The 27,130-nt window shown below is 41.6% G+C and overlaps 1 protein-coding gene across 3 annotated transcripts; it reads right to left on the bottom strand.

Moving 5' to 3' along the window:
* Positions 1-174: 174 nt before the first annotated feature.
* WSB2 (WD repeat and SOCS box containing 2) lies at positions 175-26,867 on the bottom strand. 3 transcript variants are annotated; one of them, XM_031948683.1, is made up of 9 exons: positions 26,611-26,867; positions 11,465-11,633; positions 7,960-8,204; positions 7,643-7,774; positions 5,432-5,532; positions 4,186-4,358; positions 3,372-3,482; positions 3,126-3,233; positions 175-2,411 (listed from the first exon to the last, which is right to left on the bottom strand). In XM_031948683.1, the coding sequence occupies exons 1-9, from the start codon at positions 26,648-26,650 to the stop codon at positions 2,249-2,251; spliced, it is 1,242 nt and encodes a 413-aa protein (XP_031804543.1). In that variant the 5' UTR covers positions 26,651-26,867; the 3' UTR covers positions 175-2,248. The 3 variants fall into 3 exon arrangements, with proteins under 3 accessions (XP_031804543.1, XP_012398008.1, XP_012398009.1); XM_012542554.3 differs by lacking the exon at positions 26,611-26,867 and adding an exon at positions 8,358-8,427 and having other exon boundaries at positions 11,465-11,567; XM_012542555.2 differs by lacking the exons at positions 11,465-11,633; positions 26,611-26,867 and adding an exon at positions 8,344-8,427.
* Positions 26,868-27,130: the final 263 nt, after the last annotated feature.

Here is a 27,130-nt window from a genome sequence, read left to right on the forward strand (position 1 = left end):
AATATTAGTCATTTAAATTTTAGTCTTATGTACTCAAACTGCTACTTCAATTATAATTTTGCTGCATTTCATATTATCAATATCCAATAAGAAATCAGTAAATTGGATAACTCATTTGTTGAAAAAAGTTCTATGAATTTTCCTGCACTCCTTAAATCAACAGAGAATGTTGACTTGGATCGATTCTTAATATAAGGGTCTTAGAACTTGGTGAATTTTTTTTTTTAATGGAATCAATTTCTTGTAATTCTGTGATTCCTTATCAGAAGCCATAGAGAAGTCTCAATTTCCCTTTACACTCCCTAATATAGACTGTAAATGATATATTCTTTGAAAAGGAGGCTCCCCATTTGATTGAGAATACTCAGGAAGTGATCCCCATTAACTTCCTCTTGTGCCTCAGCACAGATTGAAGAACAAGTCCCACTAACAGATCACAAAGTGTTACGGAAGAGAGGTGCTTCTTAACCCCTCCACAAAGTGCAGAAGGGTTACCAATATGTGCTAGTGGCACAGTGCAGCTCCATGAAATACTAAAGCTTCTTGAGAGGTGATCGATATAGTTGGGTCCTTGGATGGCAGTTTAGAAACATCACCCCTATTTAAGATAAACTCTTTCTTCCATGACTCCACATACAATAAAGCTATGGCTTCACTTTCCTCTCTCAGCAATCATATTTTCCACATCACAAATCTGAAGAGGGAGGGCTCTCAGAGACCTAGTTTGGTAGAGTAGAAGCCAAAAACCACATGGACCACATGGTGTTAAAGTTAGAAGTTGATCCCAGGTCTCAAGTTGAGTATAGTCCCTCCTCTGAATATCTCATAGATGAAAGGGATCTAAAGAGTCGAGCAGTAAGCCGTACACCAGCATTCTACCAAAATAATACCAGTAAAATGGGAGAGGGACAGGGTCTAAGGAAAAGAATGTGTCCTTTCCTTAAAAAGAAATGCAAAAATTACATTTTAAAAGGATTAGATTGGATCGTAAGCTCTCTTTGGACAGGGACTACTTTTTGCCTCTTTTTGTATCCATCCATTCACAGCAGTAAGCACAGTGCCTGGCACATGGTAGGTGCTTAATAAATGTTTATTGATTGACTGGTTGAAGGAAAAACCTGAATCGTAAAAAAGTTATTTTCATTTGGGAGGCAGGACTAGAAATTGAGTTAGACAGGAAACTCTGATCTCATACATATATTATAAAAATACCAGTTGAAGCACTGAGAAACCAGACACCTCCATACAGCTTTGAAGTGCCATTTCTGGCAGCCTTTCTGATTACGTTATGGTTTTCGTTAACCATAGAGAAAAACAAAATTGTACCTTAAACAACTTATGCTCAGAAAGCACAAATAAATATGCTGTTAATGGCAAACCACTGAAAATTCAGTAAGAGTCATGCAATTAGAAATGCACCCTTCTTGTAATCTGACACCGATTCCTCCTTTACATGCACACCATTATTTTTAAAGCCAATTAGAATGTCTTCATCAGTCCACACCACACCCTCTGATTTAAATAGGCTGTTCATTCAGGTTAGCTCCAATGTTCACTCACACCCAAGGACCGCCCCCCTCCCCCCAAGCACCCCTATTAAAGCTATGTCTGGTTTGTCAAAGTCAAAAGCAGAGGAAAAACAATGACAAACTTGACTTTATAAATTAAAAGTATTTGCACTTGGCTAAACAAAGGCATGGTCCCTGATACTCTGAACCAAGAGCAAGAGAACAATTTAAATGTTTAGCTACCACTGCTTTTAAGGACTAAACTGAGACAAGTGTTGGGCAGAAGTCAGATTTCCCTGTGAGGGAGATTTTGCTTCTTTCCTTTACCACTAAAGAGAGCTCAAAGCCCAGTTACTTTTGTAAGCAAAACAACATTATTAACTGCACTTTGAATCAAGACACCAAGAGAATTAAACTGTGCTGTTAATAAGTGGACAATTTCAACTAAAGCTCTGTAGCCATGGAAATGGAACCACCTTCTCTATTACTGGATTTTGAACATTATAGATAAAAAGGTCAATGACCAGTTCACCAGGTTTATTCCCCTGGCTAGTCTATTGACTGCTTGTTTACAATCCAAAACAATTCTAATTCAAAGAAGAATCATAATTTACAAGCCCATCTTGTTTCCATTCCATGATTTCAGCTCCACCTTTGCTTTGAAAAGTTAATCTTGTTATTAGGAGAGAATGGGTCTCCATGTTCTCTTTTTGTCTTTGAACAAAATCACATGACATGGCTCAGAAGGTCCTGTAAGTGAGAAACTCTTTCATTTTCTTGGGTATTGGCAGTGCTAAGACTTGGTAAGTTGTGAGAAAACTACGAAGGGCTTTCCGGCATAAGTGCTTCAGTGATGATAGGACCCTGGGTGCTGTCCAAAACTGGACGTGGCCATCTCTTGTCCTGAAAGGAAACAGAAATCAAGGCACTGTGATATTTTTTAAGCTAACAAGTATGAATAACAGCTACTGCGTGTACAAAAGGCCGATTCAAATGCCTGTTCTGAAACATCATGAAGGCCAAATAAAATGTCTGCTTTAGAATCTATAGGATGAAGTGATTTTCAATAATGTATCTTTGTATCCCAATAACCATACATTTATAAATATAGCCAGTCCTGAAAACCTGGCTCACTTATTCAGAAGTAATAAGGAAGAGGGCCACCAAACAAATTAGCAAAGTTACTTCTAACTAGACTCTTGATCCTGAGAAGTTTCCGTGCAACTTTTATATCACTTCATAATACTGTGATCTTTCAGTATAAAGACATATGACTGTCTACCACCACTATTTCCTATACCACCTATTATATGTCTTCTAGATTTAAAAAAATGATTAATTAGGTAGTGTGGCAGAGAAGCAATATTATATATTTGCCTCTAACTATACGAATCTAAAATCAACTCATCAAGAATGTTCACAACCCCTCTGGTGCCTTTAAAGATGATCTTTGAGTTGTTGTGGCTGAAAAAAAGTCATCCTCCAGTGGCTGCTGTCTGCTATGGGCCTTCTAATTCAACAAGAAGCCCCTTACTTCCTTTCTTTCCTTCATAAGAGCTACAGAAAGTGTTCTGCAAAAACAGCTACTTCATCAGTTTAAGTAAGAGATATACATACCCTGTGGCAATAATTCCACCATGTGGAAAAAATGTGCAGCAAAGACCATTGGTCATAGGAGCAAATGCAACTGGAGTTTTCAGTTCCAAAGCCCAGATCCTGAGCAGTCTAAATGAAAGAGAAATATAAAGTTATTTATTACTTTAGTGACTGAGATTCAATTGTAGACAGAATTGCAGACATTTGTGCAGACTCCCTCAGGAGTTCTCGATGACAATTCAATCCTCCTCTGCGTCCATCTATTACCTGTCATCTGCCACTGTAGCAAGGTATAAGCCTTCTGGAGAGAAGCGCACTGATCTCAGTGAGCTGGCATGGACATCACGGGTATAATCCAACTGAGAGTCTAACACGTGCCTGTGGGGAGGAAAAGATGCAGGAAGATTTGCTGTAGATGTGACCAAGCCTCCTATCTACTTCCTCCCAGCAAACAGGCAAGCCCAAGTAAACATCTCAACCAGTGGTCCAAAGAGACAGACGTGCCTACTGTGTGTCTTAAGGGAACGGGCACAGAAGAACCCTAAGAAACGGATGGGATTCCACTTGGGCCAAGATATTAATGTTTTGCCAAAGTGTACATTTCCTTGTGTAAAATGTGTCAAAGTTCACATTTCCACCATAACCCTACGCAACTATATTCTTCCCCTAATTATGATGGTCACAATTATATTGTGAACAACAATTCTTATGTAAAATAGAAAAAAGAAAAGTTTGTACGAACAGCACAATCCATTTTGGAAACCTTGGTTTAGCTCAGAAAACTCTACTCTGATAGTACTCTGATTAAGCGAACATGTTAAACTCTGGTGTTTCCCAGGGTCAATTCTAAAGGAGGGCAGGCCTCTTCAAACAGAGAGATGGCCAGAGAACTCATGAGTGACGTCCCAATCGTACACATACCCCTGCTGCAGAGTCGCATTCTGAAACCATCTTTCTACCCAAGGGTCTCTCTGGCTGCCCCATCCCTTGCCTCAGACCACAAGGTTCCCATGGAGGCTCCAAGGCGGGTCTCACATCATCTAGCCCACTGGAAAGTTCTGAGCAGGGGTGTGGTCCTTACTGAAGTGTCCTCAGCTTCTCTCCAGTGTAGGGATCCCACATGATGACACTGGTGTCATAGGAAGCTGTAACAAGCAGTGCCGAGTCAGGTGAGAAGTCACAAGAAACCACGCTGCTCTGGTGCCCCTCTAGCTTCCTAATTAGTGTGTAGGACCGCATGCTCCAGAGAAGCACCTGAGAACAAGAGCAGTAGTCAGCAGGAGAGAGCAGGGCTCTCACAGAAAAGGCAGAGGCTTCCCAGCACCTTCCCCTCGCTGTGTGGAGCCTCACAAGGGGCTTAATCAAAGTTAGTGGGGTTCTGACTCCCTGGGATCCCCCACCCACCCAGGTTATATTCCCCCAGGTGGAAGAGCCGAGCAAGTCTGGCCTCAGCAAACTGAACTGGACTAAGGGTTAAACCCCTCCAAAGTCCTCCTGATTCTGACAGAACATTCTGTTCTCACTCAGTCCCAATACTTCTACTCAAAGCCCCAGGGTTTCCCTCACAAACATAAACACCTTTCTCCTGAATGGCCAAGAGGTCCTCTAGGAGCCCCGGAGCCCCACAAAGACAAATCTGGTGCTGGCTGTTCACAGCCCACGGGGGCTGTCTGTCTATCAGCCTGCTAAGCTAAACCTAAGAAGTAGCTATTAAACTCAAGTGGGGCTCTGGTGATTCCCCCCCACGGCTCTGGCCTTCCCCAACCTCATTTAGTGTGTATGACACAAGACTCCATATAAATGCGGCATTAAAACAAAAACAAAGTACTCCCAAACTCAAACTTGATTTTCTGGGTCCTCATCACTGACTCAGCCCATGTGAAGTTTGAGAGCCAAGCTGAAAGAGCACTTCATTACTTTATCACATAAAACATCCATTAGAGAGTATCTCTGGGCCTGGATCCTATTAGCTGACTGTAACTACATCAAGTGAAATGGAAAAGATGGGCTCGCATCCATGTCCTCACTTTAAACTCTGGACCTTTCAGCCAACATTTTGGAGAGCCTGCTTCTTTCACAATGCCAAACAAAGAGCTCTCCTTTGGGGAAAGGCTCAGCTTCCCTGCCTTCACCTAACGCCAGGCACCTCCTACACGCAGACACCCCTCCATAGCCCGGCCCAGAGGCCAGCAGAGAGTCCCCAAGAACCTCATTGTGCCTTTCATGATCCCAGTTTGTCCATTCTCCAGCCCACCAAAGGGTGCTGCGGACGCTTCTTCTGGCTGAGCCTAGGCAGTGGGAGAACAGTTTCTAACATGGTGACTTACGGACTTCTCTCCTGCTGCAGAACACAGCATGCTGCAGTCCGGGGAGATGGAACAGCAATAAACCCACTGCAGATGGCCAGACAGCACCTGGATCTGTTTGCCTATCAAAGAAAGAGAAGCAAACAGTGATTCCGTTGTCAGGGAGACTGAGGAAGTGGTGACAGGGACATCCAGGCCTCACAACAGACATCCCACTCTCCACTGAGCGTGAGATTCTTAATGCTGTTAAATCTGGTCATATATTTAGTTAAGTCACCAGAATACATGAAAAGTAGGCCAAATACTCCCTCAGGGAATCACAAACACTTTCCAGGGAGCTCGGGAGCACAGCGTGCTTTTCATGTCCACCTGTCTCTCCTAAGTAATCTCCAATGGCTAGTCTGTTTAGAACTGTTTCTTTACCCCTCACTTCTCAAAGTCCTTAACGGAGTGATTTCTCATTGCTCTAAAAATCAAATTCAAATCCCAAAGACTCAATGGTTTCATTTTTTAATTCCCTTTTTACTGATAGATAACACTCTAATGAATTATGATAAAGCCATTACAATTATGTACGGCCATAACACATTTTAACCTTCAAGTTATCAACTCTTCAAAGAGACGACTTAGATGAATATGCTTATGCAATTTCCCTCAGAGGAGTGATATAGGAGACTATAAAACAATGGAGAAAGAATCATTCATTTCACTACATTTTTTCAAAGAAAAAAAACTGCTCCCCTTCCCCATTTCCTGGAGATCCTTGACCTTTCACTTCCCCACTTACCTCAGTAGGTCCTGCTCCATCTGAGGCCATATATCACCTCTGGCCACCAAGCAGTCCCCAAAGATGTTCCTTCCTCATCCTCCCACCCAAAACCTCTGATAGCTTTCTCACACTGCTCAGATAAAGACAACTACTTCTATTCACCCTAAGTGATAAGAGTCTGGGGACAGGGTCACCTGTCGCTGGTCATACTACCTATGGATGCCTGACTTTTGGCAGCTGCCCTCTACTCAATGCTCCAGTTCTTTATTTGTAAAGCAAAGGACTTGAACTCAGTGATTCCTTTCCAGCTCCAAATTTGGTCCAAACTCCTCCCCCAGAATGCCACTTTATTTACGTACTTACCCTTCTGTACCCCCTGTCTCAGAAAACTAAGTTAATCCTTGGCATGTACAGAATGCCTGCCTGATCATTCATTCTGACAACTCATTCTATCTGGAGGTCTCACACAGCATCTCCATAAGATCCTGGGACACTTTTAAATTTTAAATTTAAAATAACTTTTAAATTTAAATAACTAAGGTTGTATGATAGGATGTATATAAACAGCATTTAAATGAAAATGTCTTGAAAACTTAGAATAATTATCACATCAGTAGATAAAATGCATTATTTCCAATCCTTTTGAAACAAAAATGGCTATGACAGAAGGTAAACTGGAAGCAGGATTTTATAAATCCAACGCAAAAGAAAAATACAATTTGTTCTTAAATAGCATTTATAATCTGCAGCTAAACAACCGACTACCAAAATTATTCAAGTTTTAACACTGTACAGGGAAGGCCCTTTCCCTAAGGCCAACCATGAATGTCATTTGTTCCCTAATTTACAATATCTGCCTATTTTAAATTATGAAGGGCAGTGACTCTGAAAGAGCGCAAGGCTGCCACACAGCACCAGGACCTCCAGTAGCTTCCCCGGGCTTCTAATAGAGAAGCGAGACCCTTTCTTTCAATGGTGTGAAGGGAGGCCACTTGGCCATGGATGGGAAGCTATGAGTCAACTCTGCCAGGAATACCTGGAGGGGAGGGGGTCCGGCACCCAGTTTTCTGCTTCTCATAGAGTCACTTCTTTCCTACCCCTAGTCCTTTGGGGACAAAAAAAGAATGCAAATGTATTTTTTCATAACATTCTCTCTCCAAGTAGGGACCAACACTAGTACCTCCTTCTTATAGGACTTTGTTCTAGGCATATTTCTCTAAAAATATGAAACCCTTTTGCCAAGGAAAATTACACTAAGCTCTGAGTGCTCTTCAAGGAGTTTATTGGTAGACTTTTTTTTTTTTTTTAGTATTTCTGATAAGGAACATAAGTTGTGGGTTCAGCACAGCCATTATTATTAAAGATCTAAAAATGATTTAGATCCAGATAATATTTTTCCATTTTGCAGATGGGAAAATGGGCAGTATTTTCTTATAATTCAGGTAGCTTTATCACATCCATACCATCTTTATTTAGATCCCAGATTCGAAGAGTTTTATCTCTTGATGCAGAAACTAAAATCAAGTTTCCACTGGGTGTGAAGCTCAGATCTCTCACCACATCCTGGTGGCCCGACAGATTCAAAAGCAGTCGCCCTAAGGAGAGAAACACGTTCATTAAATCTTTTGTGCAGGTGGTGTGACTCTTTTGCATTTTATTCAAGAAGGAGAGTAAGAGGGTCAGTGCCACAATCAAAGGCAAATGAGCAACCAGGGCCCCACTAGAAATGGGTAAGTCACTCACCCTAGAACTCAGTCTCTCTCATGGACTTCCAACCTACCTGTCTGCACCTCCCAAATTTTGATCTGTCCATCATTGAGTCCCGTAGCAAGAATAAGGCAAGAGAAATCCAGTGCTTGGGGGCAGACCCGTGCCCAGAGCTTTCGACTGGGTGGCGATGGCCACGGACTGAAGGCCAAACCCCAGACAATCTGACCACAATCCAACGTCTTTTCCTTTGGGCTGCCTCGCCCCTTGGGATCTGTTTTGCTGCTTCGGCTTTTAGGCTCAAATCCTCTGGGGATGCTGTAGGAAGAAACAGTTTCTTAATCATTCCTTACTTTTGACATTAGAATTTTCTAAATCTTTAAAGTTACCAGAGAACAAGTGGGCTAGATGACTCTACTTTTTATTCCTTCTGAGAGTCTCACTGGCCTTTGCTCACCTTCATTCACTCACCAGAGGCCTGCGGGAAGGCCTGGGCTAAGGCTAGGCATGGCACCAAAGAAGCACCTATCCAGGGAGTTCTCTGGAGTTGGGAGTGCAGAAAGAAAAAATGCAGTTATCTTTTTGTAAGGTTGAAAGACTCCAGGCCTGAATGTAAAACTACCATACTCTATAGTCCCACTTTCTTAAACTATGGTTCAAGACCCCATTGAGTCTTATAACTGAACGTAGGGGTCGCAAAATTATGGTAAGTAAATGTTTAAATTGTATATCTATTTTATATACCGATATACCTGAGATCATGTAAAAATCCCTCAGGCGAAAAGGGGTCATGAGTGGAAAAAATTTAAGAAGCCCTCATCTACCGGAAACAAGCCAGACCTACTGAGAATTTCCAGAGGCAAAAAAATCTAGGCTCATTCTTATTCTGTTGAACAAATCATAACAAAAAATAAAAATTAAGGTTTTTAATGTGCCTTAGAAAGAACCAAGAAAATAAATTACCATCCTTGCTAATGCAACTGGTTTAGCAAATATTCGTTTCCCCTCTTTTCTCCACTGTGCCTAAAAAGGAACATCTTTCTCTTGATTTCTCTGACAGATTCTAACCAGGGGCAAAACCAATGAAAAATTTCACTCTAAAGCCACAAAGATCACACAATATTCTAGAGATAAAAGAAACTTCAGACATCAAATGACTTGCCTCGTATCATAATCATCCAGTCAGTGAGAGAACCAAAACTAGGACTCATCTAGTGTTCTCTCAGGGACATCAGATCACAAAAGACAATAGCTAAGCAAAAAACTAAGCTGTGGAAAACTGATTTCCCCAGGATTTTAATCTAAACCTGCTGGAGTTTATTCCTGTTGCCCTTCCTTCCCCAATTCCAAGACCAGAGACCTTCCAAAACTTCCAATGGGGGAAGAATCCACTCTGGACTGCAGTGTGCCATAGGGCAGAGCTAGACTGGCCTGAAGACTGGAGCCTCAGTACTCAACTATGACCTTGTCATTTGCCTAGACTTCTTTGTCTCTCCAATCGAAAATCTTTTCCCAGCCAGGAGAAGATAATCTACTCTGGAGTGGGCTCTGGGATGGAAATCAAGCCCAGAATTTCAGACCACAGAACTGACCATCAGGCAAGTCCAAGAAGAATTAGGCTTAGAAACAGGGTTAGATACAAAATTATGCCATCTTTCCTCCCTCTATGCCCTCCACTCCACCCTTTCATCTTCTGCTTACAGACTGATAATCCAATTCACATGCTGACTGTTACTGTAAAGGGATCAACAATTCACTGTCCCTAGGCCACTTAGAATTCAAAGCTACAGACGATCAAGCTACATGTTCCCTTCCTTGGTCACTACATCATATTCCTTCATAGTCATCAGTGCCAACCCCATCCTTTCTATGACCCTATCTTACTCTCCACCTACCCTCCCAGCATGCTCCCTGGATTTTTCATATTAGATCTATATTAGATCTATAGAAACTATATATGTTTTGTATTTTATTTCCTACATTCTTCCCAATCAAATATAAGCTCCTTGAAGGCAGGACCCTTTTTTGGCTTTTGATTTTATATCGCCAGCACCTATCAAATAGCAACAAACTCAATAAATGTTTGTCAAATTGATCAAACTAACACTGAAAAATATCAAGAAGCTTAGCGTTTGAGTTAATTTCTATGTTTACAGAGATCCTTAAAATTTTAATGTCAGAGGATCCTCAGACACATAGGCAGGACTGGAACACAGCTCCTCCACTGTCTTCTATGCTACAGTTAGAGTCAAGTGCTTCATAAAAGTTTCAGGCCAGCTAACATGTTTCCTATTTCTATGTAGATATTCTTTTATTCAAGTAAAAGCCTTATTCCTGAAAATTCTCACAGAAACCACATAATCTAAATGTACTCAAAGAAATACTTGGCTGGACCTCATTTTCCCCATCTATAAAATAAGGAAATTAGATCATGTGATCTTTAATACTTCCCAGGCCCCAAATTCTGGGACACTGATACTTAAAGAATCATATGGTGAATTCTTTTATTAAGTAAATTTTTTTTTAATCTGTCCATATTTTCAACCATCAAAGAGGGTATATTTGTGTCTGATTGTCTAAGGAAATCATAACCCATTCCTATTTGCCCTCATTTAACTTTAAGCCTTTCTTATTGAAAGATAGCAAAAATCTCCGCTTTGCAAAATTTAGCTGGCTTGCCCACAGGTATTTAGCTAAGAAGTGGGAAGTGTTAGAATTATAGCCCTATTCTCTCAAATCTTAGTTTGATATATATTCCCCTCTAATCTAATCCTAGCAATGGTTAGTTTTGAAAGGGAAAGGAACAGAAACAAGAGACTTACTTGGGAAGTAAGTTTTATAAAAACTAACACTTCTTTTTTATTGATTGGAAAGCTCCATGTGTAAAAAGCAACACAAAAGACTGGCTTTCAGGATCATGACTACTCCAGAGATCTACTCCAGGGCAAAATCAATAACCCAGAAGGATGGACATTTGGTCTAGGAGTTCATGGATAGTATCTACTATACTATCCTTATCCTAACAGGTTATTATAAACTTTTGACTTCCTGGTTTCTGAATTTGGCCAACATAAAAAATGTTAGTAGTTTAACATCATACAACAATACATTGAAAAATACTGGATTTGAAGTCTGAACACCTGAGTTCAAGTATCAGCCTTACCTCCCTGAGCCTCAGTTTGCTCATCTATCATCTATAAGATGAGGGAATAGATCAGAAGACCTCTGAGATCTCACCCAACTCTAAATCTATAAGACCTACAAGAACAGCCTTATATATAATTAGCATCAAAAGCTGATTAATCACACCTAATTATATCTATCCAAACAATAGGTCCTTAATGAGTGTTTGTGCAAATGTTTATGAAAGATATTAATTCTTCCTCTCCATCATTGTTATCAATTTTTGGACCATTTTCAGCTCCCCAATTCTTCCACGGGGAATGTATCAAAAAGGATTTGTTTTTAAAGGTTTAAAGAGGACACATGTTCAGAAATAATCAAAACCAAGCACATCTAAACAACTCTAGTATTATGAGCAGCCCTTCCCTTTTAAAAGAGGATGGCATACTACTTACAACTGTTCCTCAAGGGGCCATGGAATCAGCTTGACAATACAATGTCCTTGAGACCAGGCAAACCAGGAACCATCAGGAGAAAAGGCAACACTCCAGGTCTCACAACTTGATTTCCAATCAAACTGGTGTGGGCGCCCTGGTTTCAGCTCAGCCAGTAGTAGGGGAACCTCTGAGGAAGAAAATGGCATGGTGACTGAAACCAAACTGTATTTGAACCTGGAGCCCCAAAGAATACATCCTCTCTACCTAACTAGCTCAGAAATTGTGTAAATAGCCTGCCCTGGGACTGATTACCTCTCTTTCTTTCAGGGCTCTTCTATTTTTACTGTCCCGGAGCAATAAACAGGAGCCACAGTTCACATTCCATTCCAATTACTCAAACTCTGGGCCAGGCAAACTACCAGTTAGCCATAACTTACGACTAACCTTTGGACAGGTGACTATTACAAACTAATGTCAAATGCTTCCTTTCCCTAGATTGTCCAAAAGAAGAAAACAATAGAGATAAAACATGAAAGCAATAAAATATTAAGCAGGTTGCAGATTCCAAGACCTTGGGGAAACAAACAGAAAGGCCCTCTCATAGTTATTTCAATCAAATGCCCAAAGAAAATCAGACTTGTAACTTTTCAATCAATTAAAAACATAAAGATATAGAAGAAAAGAGTGACAGTCAAGTTCCCATAGTGCCTACACTTTCTTGGCACTTATGGAGTTTATAATGGATTAAAGGCAGCCAATACTCATGAATATATCCACTTTTAGTATATATTCTAAAACATGATCACAGAAATAAAAGTCAAACCCCTTCAATCCTAAAGACCTGAATGCCAATTGAGCAGCAGCAACTCTTAAGTAGAAAAGAAGCTGACCATACACCATGGAGGTTCATTACACTAGGGCTGTCTTAGGTGACTACAATCCAAGGCAAAGCATCCAGAATATTTCTGGCTCTTTTGAGACCAGTTCTGGAATGTTTCCAGCTCAAATCTGTATATCATATTTTAGGAAACCCACAGACAAGTTGGAGCTTCTACAGATGACAAGTGGGTAAGTTAGAGGCCTTAAGAACATGCCAAATGAGAACTGTGTAGTATGTGGTAGTTCTCATCTGGAGATGACTGAAAATAAACATCATAATTATAAAGGGCCTGTCAGAAAAGAGAGTAGCCTTATTCTGCTTGGTCTCAAAGGCAGAACCAGGATCAAAGGGTAAGCTGCAAAGAAAAAGATTTAAGATGATTAAGAAGCATTTCTCAACAAGGAAAACTGTCAAGTGGAATGGGCCATCTTTTTAGAAGTTGAATTCGCTCTCACTGGAGATCTTATAAGAAGAGCTAGCAGTCACAGAGCACTGAGGTTTGCAAAGGGCTTTAAGATCTGTTATTTCATTTGATCCCCACAAGAACCCTGAAAGACAAGTACTATTTCCTCCATTTTACAGATACAGAAACTGAAGCTGTAATAAGACTTCTGCCCAGGGTCACAGAGTTATTAAGGGACAGGATTTGAACTTAGGTCTTCGTGATTCCAGATCCTTCCTACCAAGTTTCCACTTCCAGCAGAATGTGGATGACTATTTATTGGGGATGTCACAGAAGGATTTCTTGGGCAGGATTGACCTGGATTAAAGAGCCTCCAAAGTCTCTTCTAGCTCATTTTAAGATCTGGAAACCCAGAGTCTCTAATTTAAAATCCAACCTGATATTACAATTCGTGTAGTTAACAGTTCAACTCTTAGGAGACATTGATTTAATCTAGCTGATTAAGGATCACTTTAGTGCTTCCAAAGATCTGTGTTCGGTTAGCACAGGCTTTCTCCATATACCTGAGTGATCTGATAGAAAAAGTATTAGATTTGGAATAGTAAGACATGGGTTCAAAACCCAGCTCTGTTACGTAAAACCTGTACCATTGACAAAGTCCATTCTTGATGAGCCTCAGTTTCTTCACCTGTAAATCAAGAAGACTAGACTAAATGATATCTTAAGGACCCTCTCAATTCTGAAAGTGGACTTCCCCATGTATGCAACTCTTGAAGATTTTGAAGGACCACAGCCAAAAACATTCATCACCCAGTGGCTAATGTTCTCATAATGGAACTTAATGAGGCTGTCATGTATCAACACTTGAAGCCTCTCAAGTTTGGGAGAGCCTCCCAGAATCCACTGGCATAGACTTTTTAAAAGGGAATTGGCCAAGATGGAGCAGAAAGAAGTGACAGGGTTTAAAGGCCTGACCTGGGACAAGTAACTCTACTTCATCATAAAATGGTGAAAAGAGCTCTAAATCTCAGGATTCATTAAAATATGGATTGCTTCTCCATGTTACAATAAGGCATAAGACAAAACACAACCTTCATGGAAAAATACAGAATTATAAAAGAAAAAAATACATGACACATATATATGTGTTTATGTATTTGTATATATATATATATATATATATATATATATATATGTATGTATATATATATAGTTACATATATAATTCAGCAAGTTCACATTTTTGACCTACATATCTAATTTATATGTAAAAATATGCACAAAATACAGAGGTTCTCTTTCATTTTATATAAGAGGTATATACCTAAAAAATTATATTGAAAGGGAAATTTTATATGTACTAAGGGAGATTAAAATTTATTTGTAGCCTATGAATTCTTTTGCCAAATGAATCTTTTTTAAAAATAAATTCAGGTTTTAATATTGATTCACTTAATATAACATGCATAAGACATATGTATAACATCTGAATTTATATTTTCACTTGCACATCAGTATAAAATGGAAATAAATGAAATGAGAATAAAATGAGTAATTCACTGGACAATATATATCTCAAACATGCATATTTTGTCAAGCATTTTTTGGATCAATTCCTTGTTTTCTTCAGTTGGTAATTTTAAAATGCTTCTTTATCCAAATATTATTAAATCCACTCTTTATATAATGCCTTATTATGTACTCACTAACAATGGTGTAGCAAACATCAACCAATCTAGGGGAAGATCTCTTTATTCAATCCTGGCCTATCCCTAAGTCTTCTTCCAAGAAAAAGCTATCTACACTCTGTCTGTGCTTCCTCTGCCCTCTCAGTGTAACTTCTTTTCAAACTGGCTTTCAACCCCATCATTCAACTCCCAAGTTAATTCTCCAGAGTTAACAGTGATCTCTTAATTGCAAAATCTGGTTATCTTTTTTCAGTCCTAATCTTTCTTGACCTTTTACTTCTCTGCTGTATTTGATACCATTAACCAACTTTTCTCAAGGATTATTTTACCTCTCTAAGTTTTCATGACAATCCTCTCTCCAGGTGCTCCTCCTACCCAGTCTCCCCAAGGCTCGGGCCTAGTCTTTACACTAGTTCTCTAGGGCAAAGTCAGCCCTTAGGGAATGAGGTTTGATGATCATCTCAATGTCAATGATTCCTAGATCCAGTCCCAGCCTCTCCCTAAATTTCAGACCAGCAATCCCAATTGTCTTTTAGAAATTTCCAGCTCAATATCCCATAGACATCTAAAATGCAACATGTTCAAAAGAGACCCTATCTTTCCCCACTAATCTACATGTCTCAAAATTGTCTCTATCCAAAGCATCATCCCTCTTCCATTGTCCCAGGTTGATAACCTCGAGGTGATAATGGACTCCTCGTTTACTCTCCCTTACCCCATATGTACAATTGACGGAGTACAGCTCCTAGAAGAAACATAGCAGTGATAGGGTCCTATGAATTTAGGGTGCTTTTGTTTTAATAACATATCTGATTCTAAAGTCTTCTGGCCTTAGAATTGTTCTACAAACATTGGTGTCAAATAGAACCAAATTCCTGAAACAATAGTGAATAGATGACTCCTCAATTTTACCTCTAGGCCATAAAATTAGCATATCAATAACACCAACTGGATAAATTTGTCTCCTAGCTCTGGGTTCTTTGCTAAATTCTTGGAATTTAGTTCTCTTCAGCTGGTATTACAATAAACTTTGCCACTTGACCTGAAGATGGGTTCAAGCTCGGAAGTTCTTTTGAAATACCACACAACACTGGATTGCTACCCCCAACCTTTTGGGATCTTCTTTCTGAATCTCAACATTTGGTGGCCCTGTATGAGGAGAGAATGGCCTCCCCTAGCTTGATTCCCTCTTTCTCAAGGTTAAGTTCCCCATTTTTTTCCCCCTCAATCCTATGGCTGGAACACCTCAAGCAACTCAAAGAAAGCTTGTCTGGATTGTCTTGAGCTTTATGCTTAGCAAATTTTCCTTGACTGGGGATGCTGAGACTTGGAAATTCTTGCAATTTTTGGCAAAGTTCCTAAGGAACCTTTGCCATCTTTCCACCCTCTCTGGGATGCCAAAAGAGACAAGTGCTGTAGGATGCTTTTGGTAAACAAATTTTATGCAAAGATGGGACAGAGTTCTTTCATGTCATTTCTGTATGTGTCTGTGTCTCTGTGAATAATGTCTGTGTCATGTTTGTTCTGTGAGCTAGATATTGTTACCTAGAAAGATTTAAAACAGAACCAGCAAGAAAAAACTTCTATGCTGTACTTAGAATGCTAGGAAAATTTCTTAACATCCTTGATTCTCATCTTAAAAAAGGGGGAAAAAACCTAACTTTAACCTTAGCTCTGGCCAAGCTGGGGGCTACAAAATAAAGTTGGCTAATTAAAATTAAAATAACATCTTAGCAGATTCTCAAGGTTTTGAGAGCAATAATTGAGAAATTTGACAATTAGTCATTGTAAGACTGCAAGAAAAAAAAATTCCTAAAACATTAAGGATAATTCCAGGAATTTACTCCATTCTGAAAGAAAAGAAATAGAAAAAACAAATGTGGTAAATAGCAACTTTTTGCTAATCTTTCTGATAGGGTATGTATGGCTTCTAGGGGAAATATAGCAATAATTTTAAGGTCCCCTGATCTTAAGAGTACTTTTGTTCTAACAATCTGTCAATGATTCTAAAGTCTTCTGGCTTTAGAATCAATCATCCTGAGGACCTTAGATTGCTATTGTTCTAACAATCTGTCAGTAACTGTAAAAATCTTCTGGCCCAGGAATATAATATTTCTTCCTAGACTTCAGGGAAGATATATTAGGGATCCTGAGGCCCTCTGACCTTAGAGTGTTATTGTTCTGTAATTCTAAAATCTTCATGCCTTAGGATAACCCTACAAACATTGCTGATTGTCAGATACACAATCTGCTGGTCAGAGATAACCAAATTCCTGAGACCATTCCTCAGTTCTGCTTTTAGGCCATAAAATTAACATATCGATTACGTGAAGAACTGGATAAATTTGTGTCCTTGCTCCTGGTTCTTTGCTAAAGTCTTTTGGAATTAGCCCACTTCAATTGACATTATAATTACAATAAACTTTGCCTTTTGTCTTGGAGATGGATTCAAGCCTGCAAAATCTTTTGAGACACCTTGAAACACCAGTCTGTGAACCCCAACCTTTTGGAGTTCCTTATGAACTTCAACACTTCCTTGACTCCTTATTTTGTCCAGGAGTCCCCTTCTGGTCCTTTGGGAAAGCATCCCAGAAGGTATTAAGAGATCCTCTCCACTCCACTCCCTAGAGTCCTGAGTGTATCTCAGTTGTGGGGATTGCTAAAAAGATCCGATATAGTCCCAAGTCTCTCTGCTAACTCCTCTCATCTCAGATCAGATTAAGAAGAGAACACTAAAGATCTGTATGGAGTTAATGTCATCATGTTAAATCTAAAATTGGTTTTATATGTGGAACAGGAGGGATAAGGTGAAAGTGTTATCAGTTCACCTCAAAGTATGAGATGTACAACACCTTTTTTCCCCCTTCACAGAGTGGGGAGAAGTATCAAGCAGCACTGCTCACGAAAACACTAAAGAATAGTTGGGATGGGCAACAAGTTCAGCCTCTTCTCTGCCCCTTAATTTGTAAGCTTGCCAATTTTCTTGAAACCATCAGGGTAAGCAAGGTCTTCAGTCCTGAGAAATGAACCTGTTTCAGATGTAGAGTTCCCTGACAAGGAATGTGTTTAGTAAGAAACTATAAGCTTGTTTAATAATCGAGCCTTTGTACTAGGATAAGTTTAAACATATAAAACACATTCTCCTATGGGTCCTGGTAAACTTTTAAAAATAACATATCTAGCCCTAAGCTGCAATTGGAATTTGCTATTAGAAATAAAATCTCTTGGGACTGTAACTGATATTATTTTGAGTTCTGAATTCGATTGCCTAATCATGAAGTCATTAACCAACCATTTAAGAGAAATGCTCTAAATAAGTTAGAGGAATGCCTTCCTGAACTGTCACAAATGGATGTCTTATCTGAGCAAGAGCTGGGAGGACAATCTTAGCCTCTGCTCAAGGTGGAATCCTTTTGACTCAGCTTCCCAATTCTGTTTCTTTCTTTCTCACCTGATTATTCCCGAGTCTGGCCATGAGGTGGAATTGTTACTGCATGATTGGTTGTCAAACAGAACTAAGGATGCTGTATCCTGTCATATAAGTGTGCTGAGCTTGAAGCCTGAAGGACCTGTTTTGATGCTATTATAATCATGTCTTTGTTTTTTCCTCTCATAGCAAATTTCTACAATCAGAGTAAATGATCAGAAAAAGTCATGAGCACAATACAAGTATCCCTGAGCACACAGGAAGAATCCCTGGCACCACCTAGCATGGAGGTGTGAGGTGAGGATTCTACCTTACATCTTAAAGATACTTTCTTTTGTATACCACTGCATACTCACAATTTCTTTTTGTCTTTGGAGGGGCAAATCCAGATGGAACATTACCCCCATCAATTAACATGGGCAATGTCCATAACAATGAGATAGCTCAGGGCTTCCATGACAGCCTTCACATATTTGAACAGACACTTGATCTGTAGCCCAACTGGAGAGGCTTCTCTGGCGCAGCCATAAAAACCCTTAACTTTCTGGCTTCTCGGAGGGATAGTTTCTTTCTCTAAAAGCCTACTTTGCTCATCAGTCTGTTAAGTATTTGGGCTATGAATTAACTCCCATCTCCCCTTTGCTCACAGTAGAGAGGAAGCGATCTTATCAGAACCTTCCTGAAAAAAATAGCTGCATATTTTCCTGGGAATGGCGGGATTTTGTAGAATTTGGATATCTAATCGTAGTTATTGCCAAGCCCATCGATGAGTCTATTCAAGACCCTGACACAATTACCCTCAAATGGAGCTCTGATCAGGCCAGGGCTTTTAAAACCCTGAAAGCTAAACCAATCTCTTGCCTAGGCCTTATAAAATCTTTTATGCTATATGTTGATGAAGGTTGGGGCCAGGTCCTAGGGTACTTGAATCTTGATTCAATTCCTAGCTACCTCTCCCAGACGCTTTATGTAAAGGGCTGAAACACTGAGTTGGTACACTGGAATCAGACAACCGAGAACTTAAGGCTAATTACCAATTGGACAATACTCTATTAGCATATGCTTGGAAAATGGCCCTTCTCATTATTCTGTGCTGGCTGGATCTTTTGGTGTATACAGATAATTGTAGGAGGGATTGGGGGTGGAGTAAGACAAGCCAGGGTCACTTTGGCTGTGGATGACGAGAAGGCAGGTCTTGGAGAACTTGCATCCATTCCCTTCATTTCTCTCCCTAAAGACCAAGAATAAAGACCAAGGACTTTTGCTTATCCCGGACTTCATAAGACCTCTTGCTTACTTATCAAAGAAACCTGATATCTTTAGGGTGATCCCTCTGCTTAGAGCAATGGCTGCCACAAATCTAAATGAGGAAGCCTCTAAGCTTACTCTAGGCCTAACCCTTGAAGGTTCTAACCCCACACTGGGTTCAGAGCATTTTTGCCCTCACAGAGCTTTAGAATTAGAAAAACTCATGAGAGTGAAAATTTATACTGACTCCAAATATGCCTTTCACGTTTTGCATGCTCATTGAGCCTATATGGAAAAAAAGCAGACTTTTGACAGCCTGCATGTATAAATAGAGAGATAAATAGATAAATAAATAAATGAATGAATAATGAAGCCATCTTCAAGTTACATTCCTCCTCGCCTCAGTCTGTAACCCACTAGGCAGGGACAGCTCTAGTCCCCTTATAATGAGCTCTCCGTCCCTTTGTCCCAAATGAATTTGGGGTTCAAATTGCCTAAGAGGGGAAATGATAGGGTTCAGCTCCTCGGGGAAAATGGCACCGATGGGGTCGCCTGAACTTAGGGTGCTTCTGTTCTAATAATATGTCTGATTCTAAAGTCTTCTTGAAGAAGGGATCCCAAAACTCTAAAACTCCTTGAAGGAGAACTTCTCCTTCAACTCTGCCTCAGTGAGGGACCCCGCCCGAGGGAAACAAGATAAACAGCTTCATTCTGTTATCTAGATGGGGTTGGTTCAGTCCTGAGCAAAAGAAGTCCAACCCTATTCAATTAAAAAAACTCATTCAATTCTATTCAAATTCAGCTCAAGCTGAAACCCAGCTTGTAGCCAAAACTCCTATTATAAAAGAGCCAATCTAAAATCCTCTCTTTGCAGAGGTTCTAAACATGGCATGCTATGCTAAGGAAGCCTCTGCCCACTTAATATTCTTTTCCAGTGCTACCCTCTCTTTATCCTCAGCTATTTCTCTAATAAGACTTTATGCCTCTTTGTTGGGATTTCTAACCCTTACTTCCCAATCCCTATTTGGGTTTGTAAATTCCTTTACAGAGAATCCCTGTGCCACCAGAAGGGGGTTCCCCAAAACTCCCTACTCTTGTGCCAAATCCCAAGGGGGTACAGGGGAGCCAAACCTCTCCATTTGGTTTCCTGAACCCAAACCTTCCACTAGACCTTATCATTTAATTCCCTGACCACCAGAAACCCTAATCTCATTTTGGTTCCCTAAATCTAGACCTCATCATATTTTTGGTTCCCATGCCGGGAGCCCCCAAAACTAGACGTCCTCATCATATTTTTGGTTTCCTAACTGGGAACTCCCAAAACTAGACTTCACCTCATCATTCTGGCTTTAGGATAGTTCTACAAACATTGCTGACTGTCAAATAGATAATCTGCTGGTTAGTGATTTAACCAAGTTCCTGAGACAACAGTGAATAGAAGACTCTTCAGTTCTACCTTAGGCCATAAAATTAGCATATCAGTAACAAGAACTGGATAAATTTGTCTCCTTGTTTCTGATTCTTTGCTAAATTCTTTTCCAATTTAGCTCTCTTCAATTGGCATTACAATTACAATAAACTTTGCCCCCTGACCTGGAGATAGGTTCAAGCCTGCAAATTTTTTTGAGACAACCTCCCGACACTGATCTGCAACCCCCAACATTTTGAGGTCTCCTTTCTGAATGTCAACACAATCAATTGCCAAATCTTGTTACTTTTATTTCCATAATATCTCCCCCATCTAACCCTTCTTCTCTACTCAAAGAACTATTATCCTTCCGGTCTAATCCCAGTTAGAGTTAGTGGGAAAAATAACTGTCATATCATAGAACTTAAAAATACAATAAGCATAACAAGGGACCTTGGCTTTGATGAAACCATTCTGAAAAAACTCCTTCCTTGGAAAGACTGTGTCAGCATCAGTCTTAAAAATAAGTATTAGAATCTGTCTGGACAATCAGGTCAAATGAACAAATGTAAGCATAAAGGCACTAAGGTAGACACAAAATAAGAGTCCACTGTCCTCTAAGACCATGAGGAATCTCATGATGCAGACTGCTGTTAATAATGTTAAAATTGCTAGCCATAAGCCCTGTTTGTAGTGGCCAGAAGCTGGAAAATGAATGGATGCCCATCAAGTGGAGAATGGTTGAATAAATTGTGGTATATGAATGTTATGGAATATTATTGTTCTATAAGAAATGACCAGCAGGACGAATGCAGAGAGGATTGGCGAGACTTACATGAACTGATGCTGAGTGAAATGAGCAGAACCAGGAGATCATTATATACCTCAACAATGATACTGTATGAGGACGTATTCTGATGGAAGTGCATTTCTTCAACAAAGAGAAGATCTAACTTAGTTTCAATTGCTCAAGGATGGACAGAAGCAGCTACACCCAAAGAAAGTACACTAGGAAATGAATGTAAACTGCTTGCATTTTTGTTCTTCTTCCCAGGTTATTTATACCTTCTAAATTCAATTCTCCCTGAGCAACAAGAGAACTGTTCGGTTCTGCACACATATATATTGTATCCAAGATCTACTGTAACCTATTTAACATGTATAGGACTGCTTGCCATCTGGGGGAGAGGGTGGAGGGAGGGAGGGGAAAAATCGGAACATAAGTGAGTGCAAGGAATAATGTTGTAAAAAATTACCCTGGCATGGGTTCTGTCAATAAAAAGTTATTTAAAAAATATAAAATAAATTGCTAGCCATATCTTTATTTTTGGTTAAAAAGAAAAATGAATGAGTCTCTTCCATTATCTTCACAAGCTCCCAAGAACTCTCCTCACAGAGACAGTCTATCAAGGACAGTACATAATCCCAGACACAGTACAAGAAACAAGTTCTTATAAAGCTGGTTTCACTTTTTTTGGAAAATCAATGGGAGTTGTGAATCAGCAATTTGGAATTTCTCTAAAAATGTGACAAAAAATGTCCATACCATCTGGATCACTTTGACTCTGAGATTCCAGTACAAAATTTATGTACAAAGGTCAATGAAAAGATAGTCCCCACAGACACTAAAGTATTTATAACAGCACTTTCTGTGACTGCAGATAAATGTAATGGAATATGACTGTGTTGTAAGAAATGACATATATGATGAATACAAAGAAGCATGAAAAGATTTATATGAACTGATACAAAAAAGTCAACAGTGTAAAGAGTCAAGAAAAAATATATTCAATGGCAGCAATGTAAATGAAAAAAAAAAATCTAATGTGAATGTTCCAAAACTACAAAAGAACAACATAACTTGAAAGATATATGAGCACCCTTACTCCCACTCCTAGTAGAGGTGGAAAGGTTATAATTGAAGCAATTTGCATATATTTTGAGTACTTTCCCATATATTGGTCAGATTTGTTCTTTTCTCCCTTTTTGTCTTTAAAAATAAAATCTGTCATGAGATGATTCCCTGTGAGGGAAAAGGAATCTGGAGAGAATTATGGTGATTATGGTAATTTTTTTTAAAGTGACTTCAATAAAACTGTATTTTAAAAAGGAGAAAGAAATTCAAGAAGAAGCTGTTAAATGAAACATCCTATCTGCCTGCATCTAATATTAAGGGCCAGGACAAAAAATTTCTTTATAAAAAGTGTCATCAGTTAAATATTAAATAAAAAAGAAACCATCAGATAACCCAGATAGGAAGGCTGGCAAAACTGCTATCACATATTTCCCTGAATACCTACCTCTTTCAGCAAACAAAGAAAATGCTATCTCCCATATTAAAAAGCAACAACATCCCAGGGAAAATGCCCTGATTGAAAACCAATAAATCTACTGCAATCTCTATTTTTAATAAAAACACCTAGAAGCACATAAGTCTTGAGAATTCTCCTTCTTCCTTCCCCTAAAAACCTGAAGTCTTAGCTAATTCAATCGTTATTTTCATTAGAGTAACAAAATATTCTGGAATAATGCGGCCATCACCAAATTAGGTTTCCAGCCTGAATGACTGACTAAACAGCATAACAATTCTAAAAGTATGATCCAAGGACTTCTGGGGGTCCCCAAAAACACTTTCAGAGGATGTGTAAAGCCAAATATATATTTTTCATAAGACTTTTGTTTTTCTAATGTGGTGAATACCAATAAATATAACAATCTACATGAATAAAAGTTCTCTGGAGGGATCTTCAATTCTGAAAAGGATCCAGAGAACCAATTTAAAAGTTCTACTTTCTTCTGAATCTCTCATCTTAACCAATCATGTTTCAGTGAAGTGTTCAGGTTTATAGCCATAAAGATCAATTCATCTATATCTTTCTTCCCCCAAACAAGATTATCTACTTGCAAGCTCTGAGTTTCTGGACGAATCAAAAATGATATCAATTTATCCAAACTGCATGAAGTATCGTGACTGACAAGCACAAGAGTTATCCTTTGTATGTGGAAAATCTAGTCTTCTCTAGAGCAATGCTAGGGCAACAGTAAAAGCCTGGAGGGATTTAGTGTCAAGAGATCTAGGTTTGAATCCAAGATGAGCAATTTACTACCTATTTGAATTTTACCCTTAGGGTAAAACTTGTGGAACAGGCTCAGCAATGCTTTTTAATTCATCTATTGAATAATGAAGGCACTAGACTAGATGATTCAAGAACTAGAAGACCAAGCAAGGTGCAAGTCTTCCCATTCTGAGGCTATACTACGAAACACAAGAATTCACTACCAAGTAAGCCACTTACATGGGAAAATTATATGGCATATTTATTTGACACTGAACATAACATCAAATCACCTGATCAGCAAGTAGCCAAATCTCTTAAGACATACCCTGAACACATAGGATACAAAAGGAATGACCAGGTTCTACGCTGCTAACTTTCTCATTTGAACAAATTCCAAAAGGGAGAAGGGACTAATCATGAACACACAAAGATTAAATGAGAAACACACCCTATCTTCCTCATTTGGGTTTTAAGGAACTAGAAAATTCATTCCCATGACCACCTCCCATCGTCACATTTTCTGAGTCAGTCTCAAGGGTTTCCCTGGAGAAAGCAGTCAGTGGAAAAGCTGGGAGTAGAATGCAGGTGGTAGGGTTATTCGGGCATCCACCAAACCTCTGGGGGAAATCTGATCAACAGATATGAGAAACAAGACTCCAGGTTGTTTGGTTTGGTTTTGGTTTTTGGTTGGGGGGAAGGGAGGAAATTACTTAACAGCCATAGAGCTGCATCTTAACCCAACCAGAGCCACCACCCCAGTGGCTGTGGGTGCAAATATTAAGATCTTGGAAAGAAGGTATTAGAACAAAGATTCGAGGAGCTGAGAACGAACAGCTACTGAAAGTGAACAGAGCCTTGAAAGGATGTTAGAATTCAGTGTGATTGGTAGAAATAGCCCCCTGTATTTGGTCTAAATCCCATCTCTCTAACTTCACTTCTGGACCTGTAAAAGAGGGATGAAAAGATTAGTATCACATATACCACGAGGGGTATCATCTCACAGGACAACTGAGCACAAATGAGACAGGCTACAGAAATATCAGCTGCTAGTGATATATTTCCCTTGCGTAAAGTTTCAGAATGAAATGAGGATCACAGATTTGAGGCTGGACCTCTGAAGATGCTTTGAAGAAGCAGGAAGAACAGTTCCAAGGAGTGTGCAGGACACTAGAGATTAGAAGGCTGAAAACAGAAGGTGAGGGAAGGAAATATTCTGGGAAAGATACTGAAAGGTGAACAGAACCAACCAGGTAAGGTGTGAAAAGCCCACTCATGTGACCCTAGCCAGGTCACTCCTCCCCTCTGGGCCTGTTTCCTCATCTGTGAAATGAGGGGGTGGATTACGCACCTCTGAGGTCTGGAGATCACTGGACTTCCAGAGTTGGAGACTATCACCAGTTCCATTAAGCCTCGGATTAAACAGCCAAGGAGGGGAAACCTCCCCCAGGACCTTAATGCCCTTCTGGGTGACTTTTAAAAAAGAGATTCTTCCTATATCAATGCTGAGAAGGGAGGGAGGGTTAATTGGCTAGGAGGGAATGTAGAGGATGAGGATGATGAAGAGGAAGGAGGGTGCCACTTAAGAGAGGAGAGACCTAGAACCCCCACAAAAGGGCACAAGGACCTGGGCAGGGGATCAGAGGGCTCCCCAAGACCTGCATGTGGCAGAAGCGGGGATTGGTGATCAGTTCCATACAGACGAAAAAAACCGACTATAGGGAGAGGACATCAGGAAGGTGATTTGTCTGGGGGTGTACTGGTTTTCAGAGCCTGCAGAGAAGAGTAAGGGGAGAGAAACCCCCGGGTTGGGGACATTACACAGAAGAGGAAGGATTTGGGGGAGAGCAAGTAGGCAGAGCCCGGAGGAAGCCAGGGATCCGAGGGGAAGAGTTGCAGGGGAAGGAGGAAATTCAAGGGGGCAATCTGGGACATCCAGAAATGGAGCAAGTAGGGGAAGCAGCTATTGGAGAAGTCGGGGTACAAAAGGCAGTTACTGGGGGCCATTCAATGAAGCGGGGAGGTTGTCAGCCACGACTGTTCGCAAGGGGAACACAGACCTAGGGAGAAGGGGGGGCATTCAAGGAGGTAAAGTGGATAATCCTGAAACAGAAGAACTGAGGTCTGGCCAGTGACGAGAGGTTACCGGGGGGCGCACCACGGGGCAGGGAGAATCCCGGGGACACTGGGGGTTGTTGGGATGCACACAGTAGGACAGGAGGATGCTGGGGGGCGCACCACGGGGCAGGGAGAATCCCGGGGACACTGGGGGTTGTTGGGATGCACACAGTAGGACAGGAGGATGCTGGGGGGCGCACCACGGGGCAGGGAGAATCCCGGGGACACTGGGGGTTGTTGGGATGCACACAGTAGGACAGGAGGATGCTGGGGGGCGCACCACGGGGCAGGGAGAATCCCGGGGACACTGGGGGTTGTTGGGATGCACACAGTAGGACAGGAGGATGCTGGGGGGCGCACCACGGGGCAGGGAGAATCCCGGGGACACTGGGGGTTGTTGGGATGCACACAGTAGGACAGGAGGATGCTGGGGGGCGCACCACGGGGCAGGGAGAATCCCGGGGACACTGGGGGTTGTTGGGATGCACACAGTAGGACAGGAGGATGCTGGGGGGCGCACCACGGGGCAGGGAGAATCCCGGGGACACTGGGGGTTGTTGGGATGCACACAGTAGGACAGGAGGATGCTGGGGGGGGCGCACCACGGGGCAGGGAGAACCCCGGGGACACTGGGGGTTGTTGGGATGCACACAGTAGGACAGGAGGATGCCGGGGGGGCGCACCACGGGGCAGGGAGAATACGGGGACACTGGGGGTTGTTGGGATGCACACAGTAGGACAGGAGGATGCCGGGGGGGCGCACCACGGGGCAGGGAGAATACGGGGACACCGGGGGTTGTTGGGATGCACACAGTAGGACAGGAGGATGCCGGGGGAAGGGGAGGCGGGGGAGGGGACAGACGCGGGGGAGTGGGAGGGGCCTGGGCGTGGCTCCCCGGAAGGACGGCGCCCCCGGCCCCGGCCCGCCGCTCTCACCTCCGGCCTCCGCGCCGCCCGCGCCGGGCCTGGCCTCCATGAGGCCGCGGGGCTGGCGCCGGGCGGGCCGCCGCTGCTCTCCGCCCCCCGGATGCTGCTTAGCGCGGGCGGCCCCTCATGGCGCGGCGACCCCGGCCGGGCGCTTCCCGCCCGCCGGCTCCGCTCCCGCTCACGGCCCCGCCGCCCCTCCCTCCTCCGGGAGCGGCCATCAGCTGCTTCCCGTCACGTGGCGCGGGGCGGGCCCCAGGACGACGCCTCCTTCCGGCGCTGTCACCTAGTGGGGAGCGGGGCGGGGCTGGCTGGGGCGTGGGCGGAAGGCGGGGCCAGAGGGAGCGCGGGGGGCGAAGGGGCGGGGAAATGGGTAGGGCAGAAGCTCCGAGTGAGGGAGCGGCGCGTGGAAAGGGGCGGGGCGGGGGTGCGGTTAAAGCCAAGGGGCGGGGCTAAGGGGGGCGGGCGAGGCGGAGCCAGCAGGATCAGAAGCGGAGGCGAGGGGGTGGGGCGAGGGCTGAGGCACGAGCCA

Source organism: Sarcophilus harrisii, chromosome 1, assembly GCF_902635505.1.
Source record: "Sarcophilus harrisii chromosome 1, mSarHar1.11, whole genome shotgun sequence".
NCBI lineage: Eukaryota > Metazoa > Chordata > Mammalia > Dasyuromorphia > Dasyuridae > Sarcophilus > Sarcophilus harrisii.

What these genes read in the sequence shown, in the direction of transcription:
- WSB2 (XM_031948683.1), bottom strand. Translation starts at nt 26,650, where the DNA reads ATGGAGGCCAGGCCCGGCGCGGGCGGCGCGGAGGCCGGAG. An exon ending in CTGCAGCAGGAGAGAAGTCC is followed by an intron (nt 4,359 to 5,431) that starts GTAAGTCACCAT and finishes TCTTGTTCTCAG; the next exon opens with GTGCTTCTCTGGAGCATGCG. An exon ending in GGTGGAATTATTGCCACAGG is followed by an intron (nt 2,412 to 3,125) that starts GTATGTATATCT and finishes GTTTCCTTTCAG; the next exon opens with GACAAGAGATGGCCACGTCC.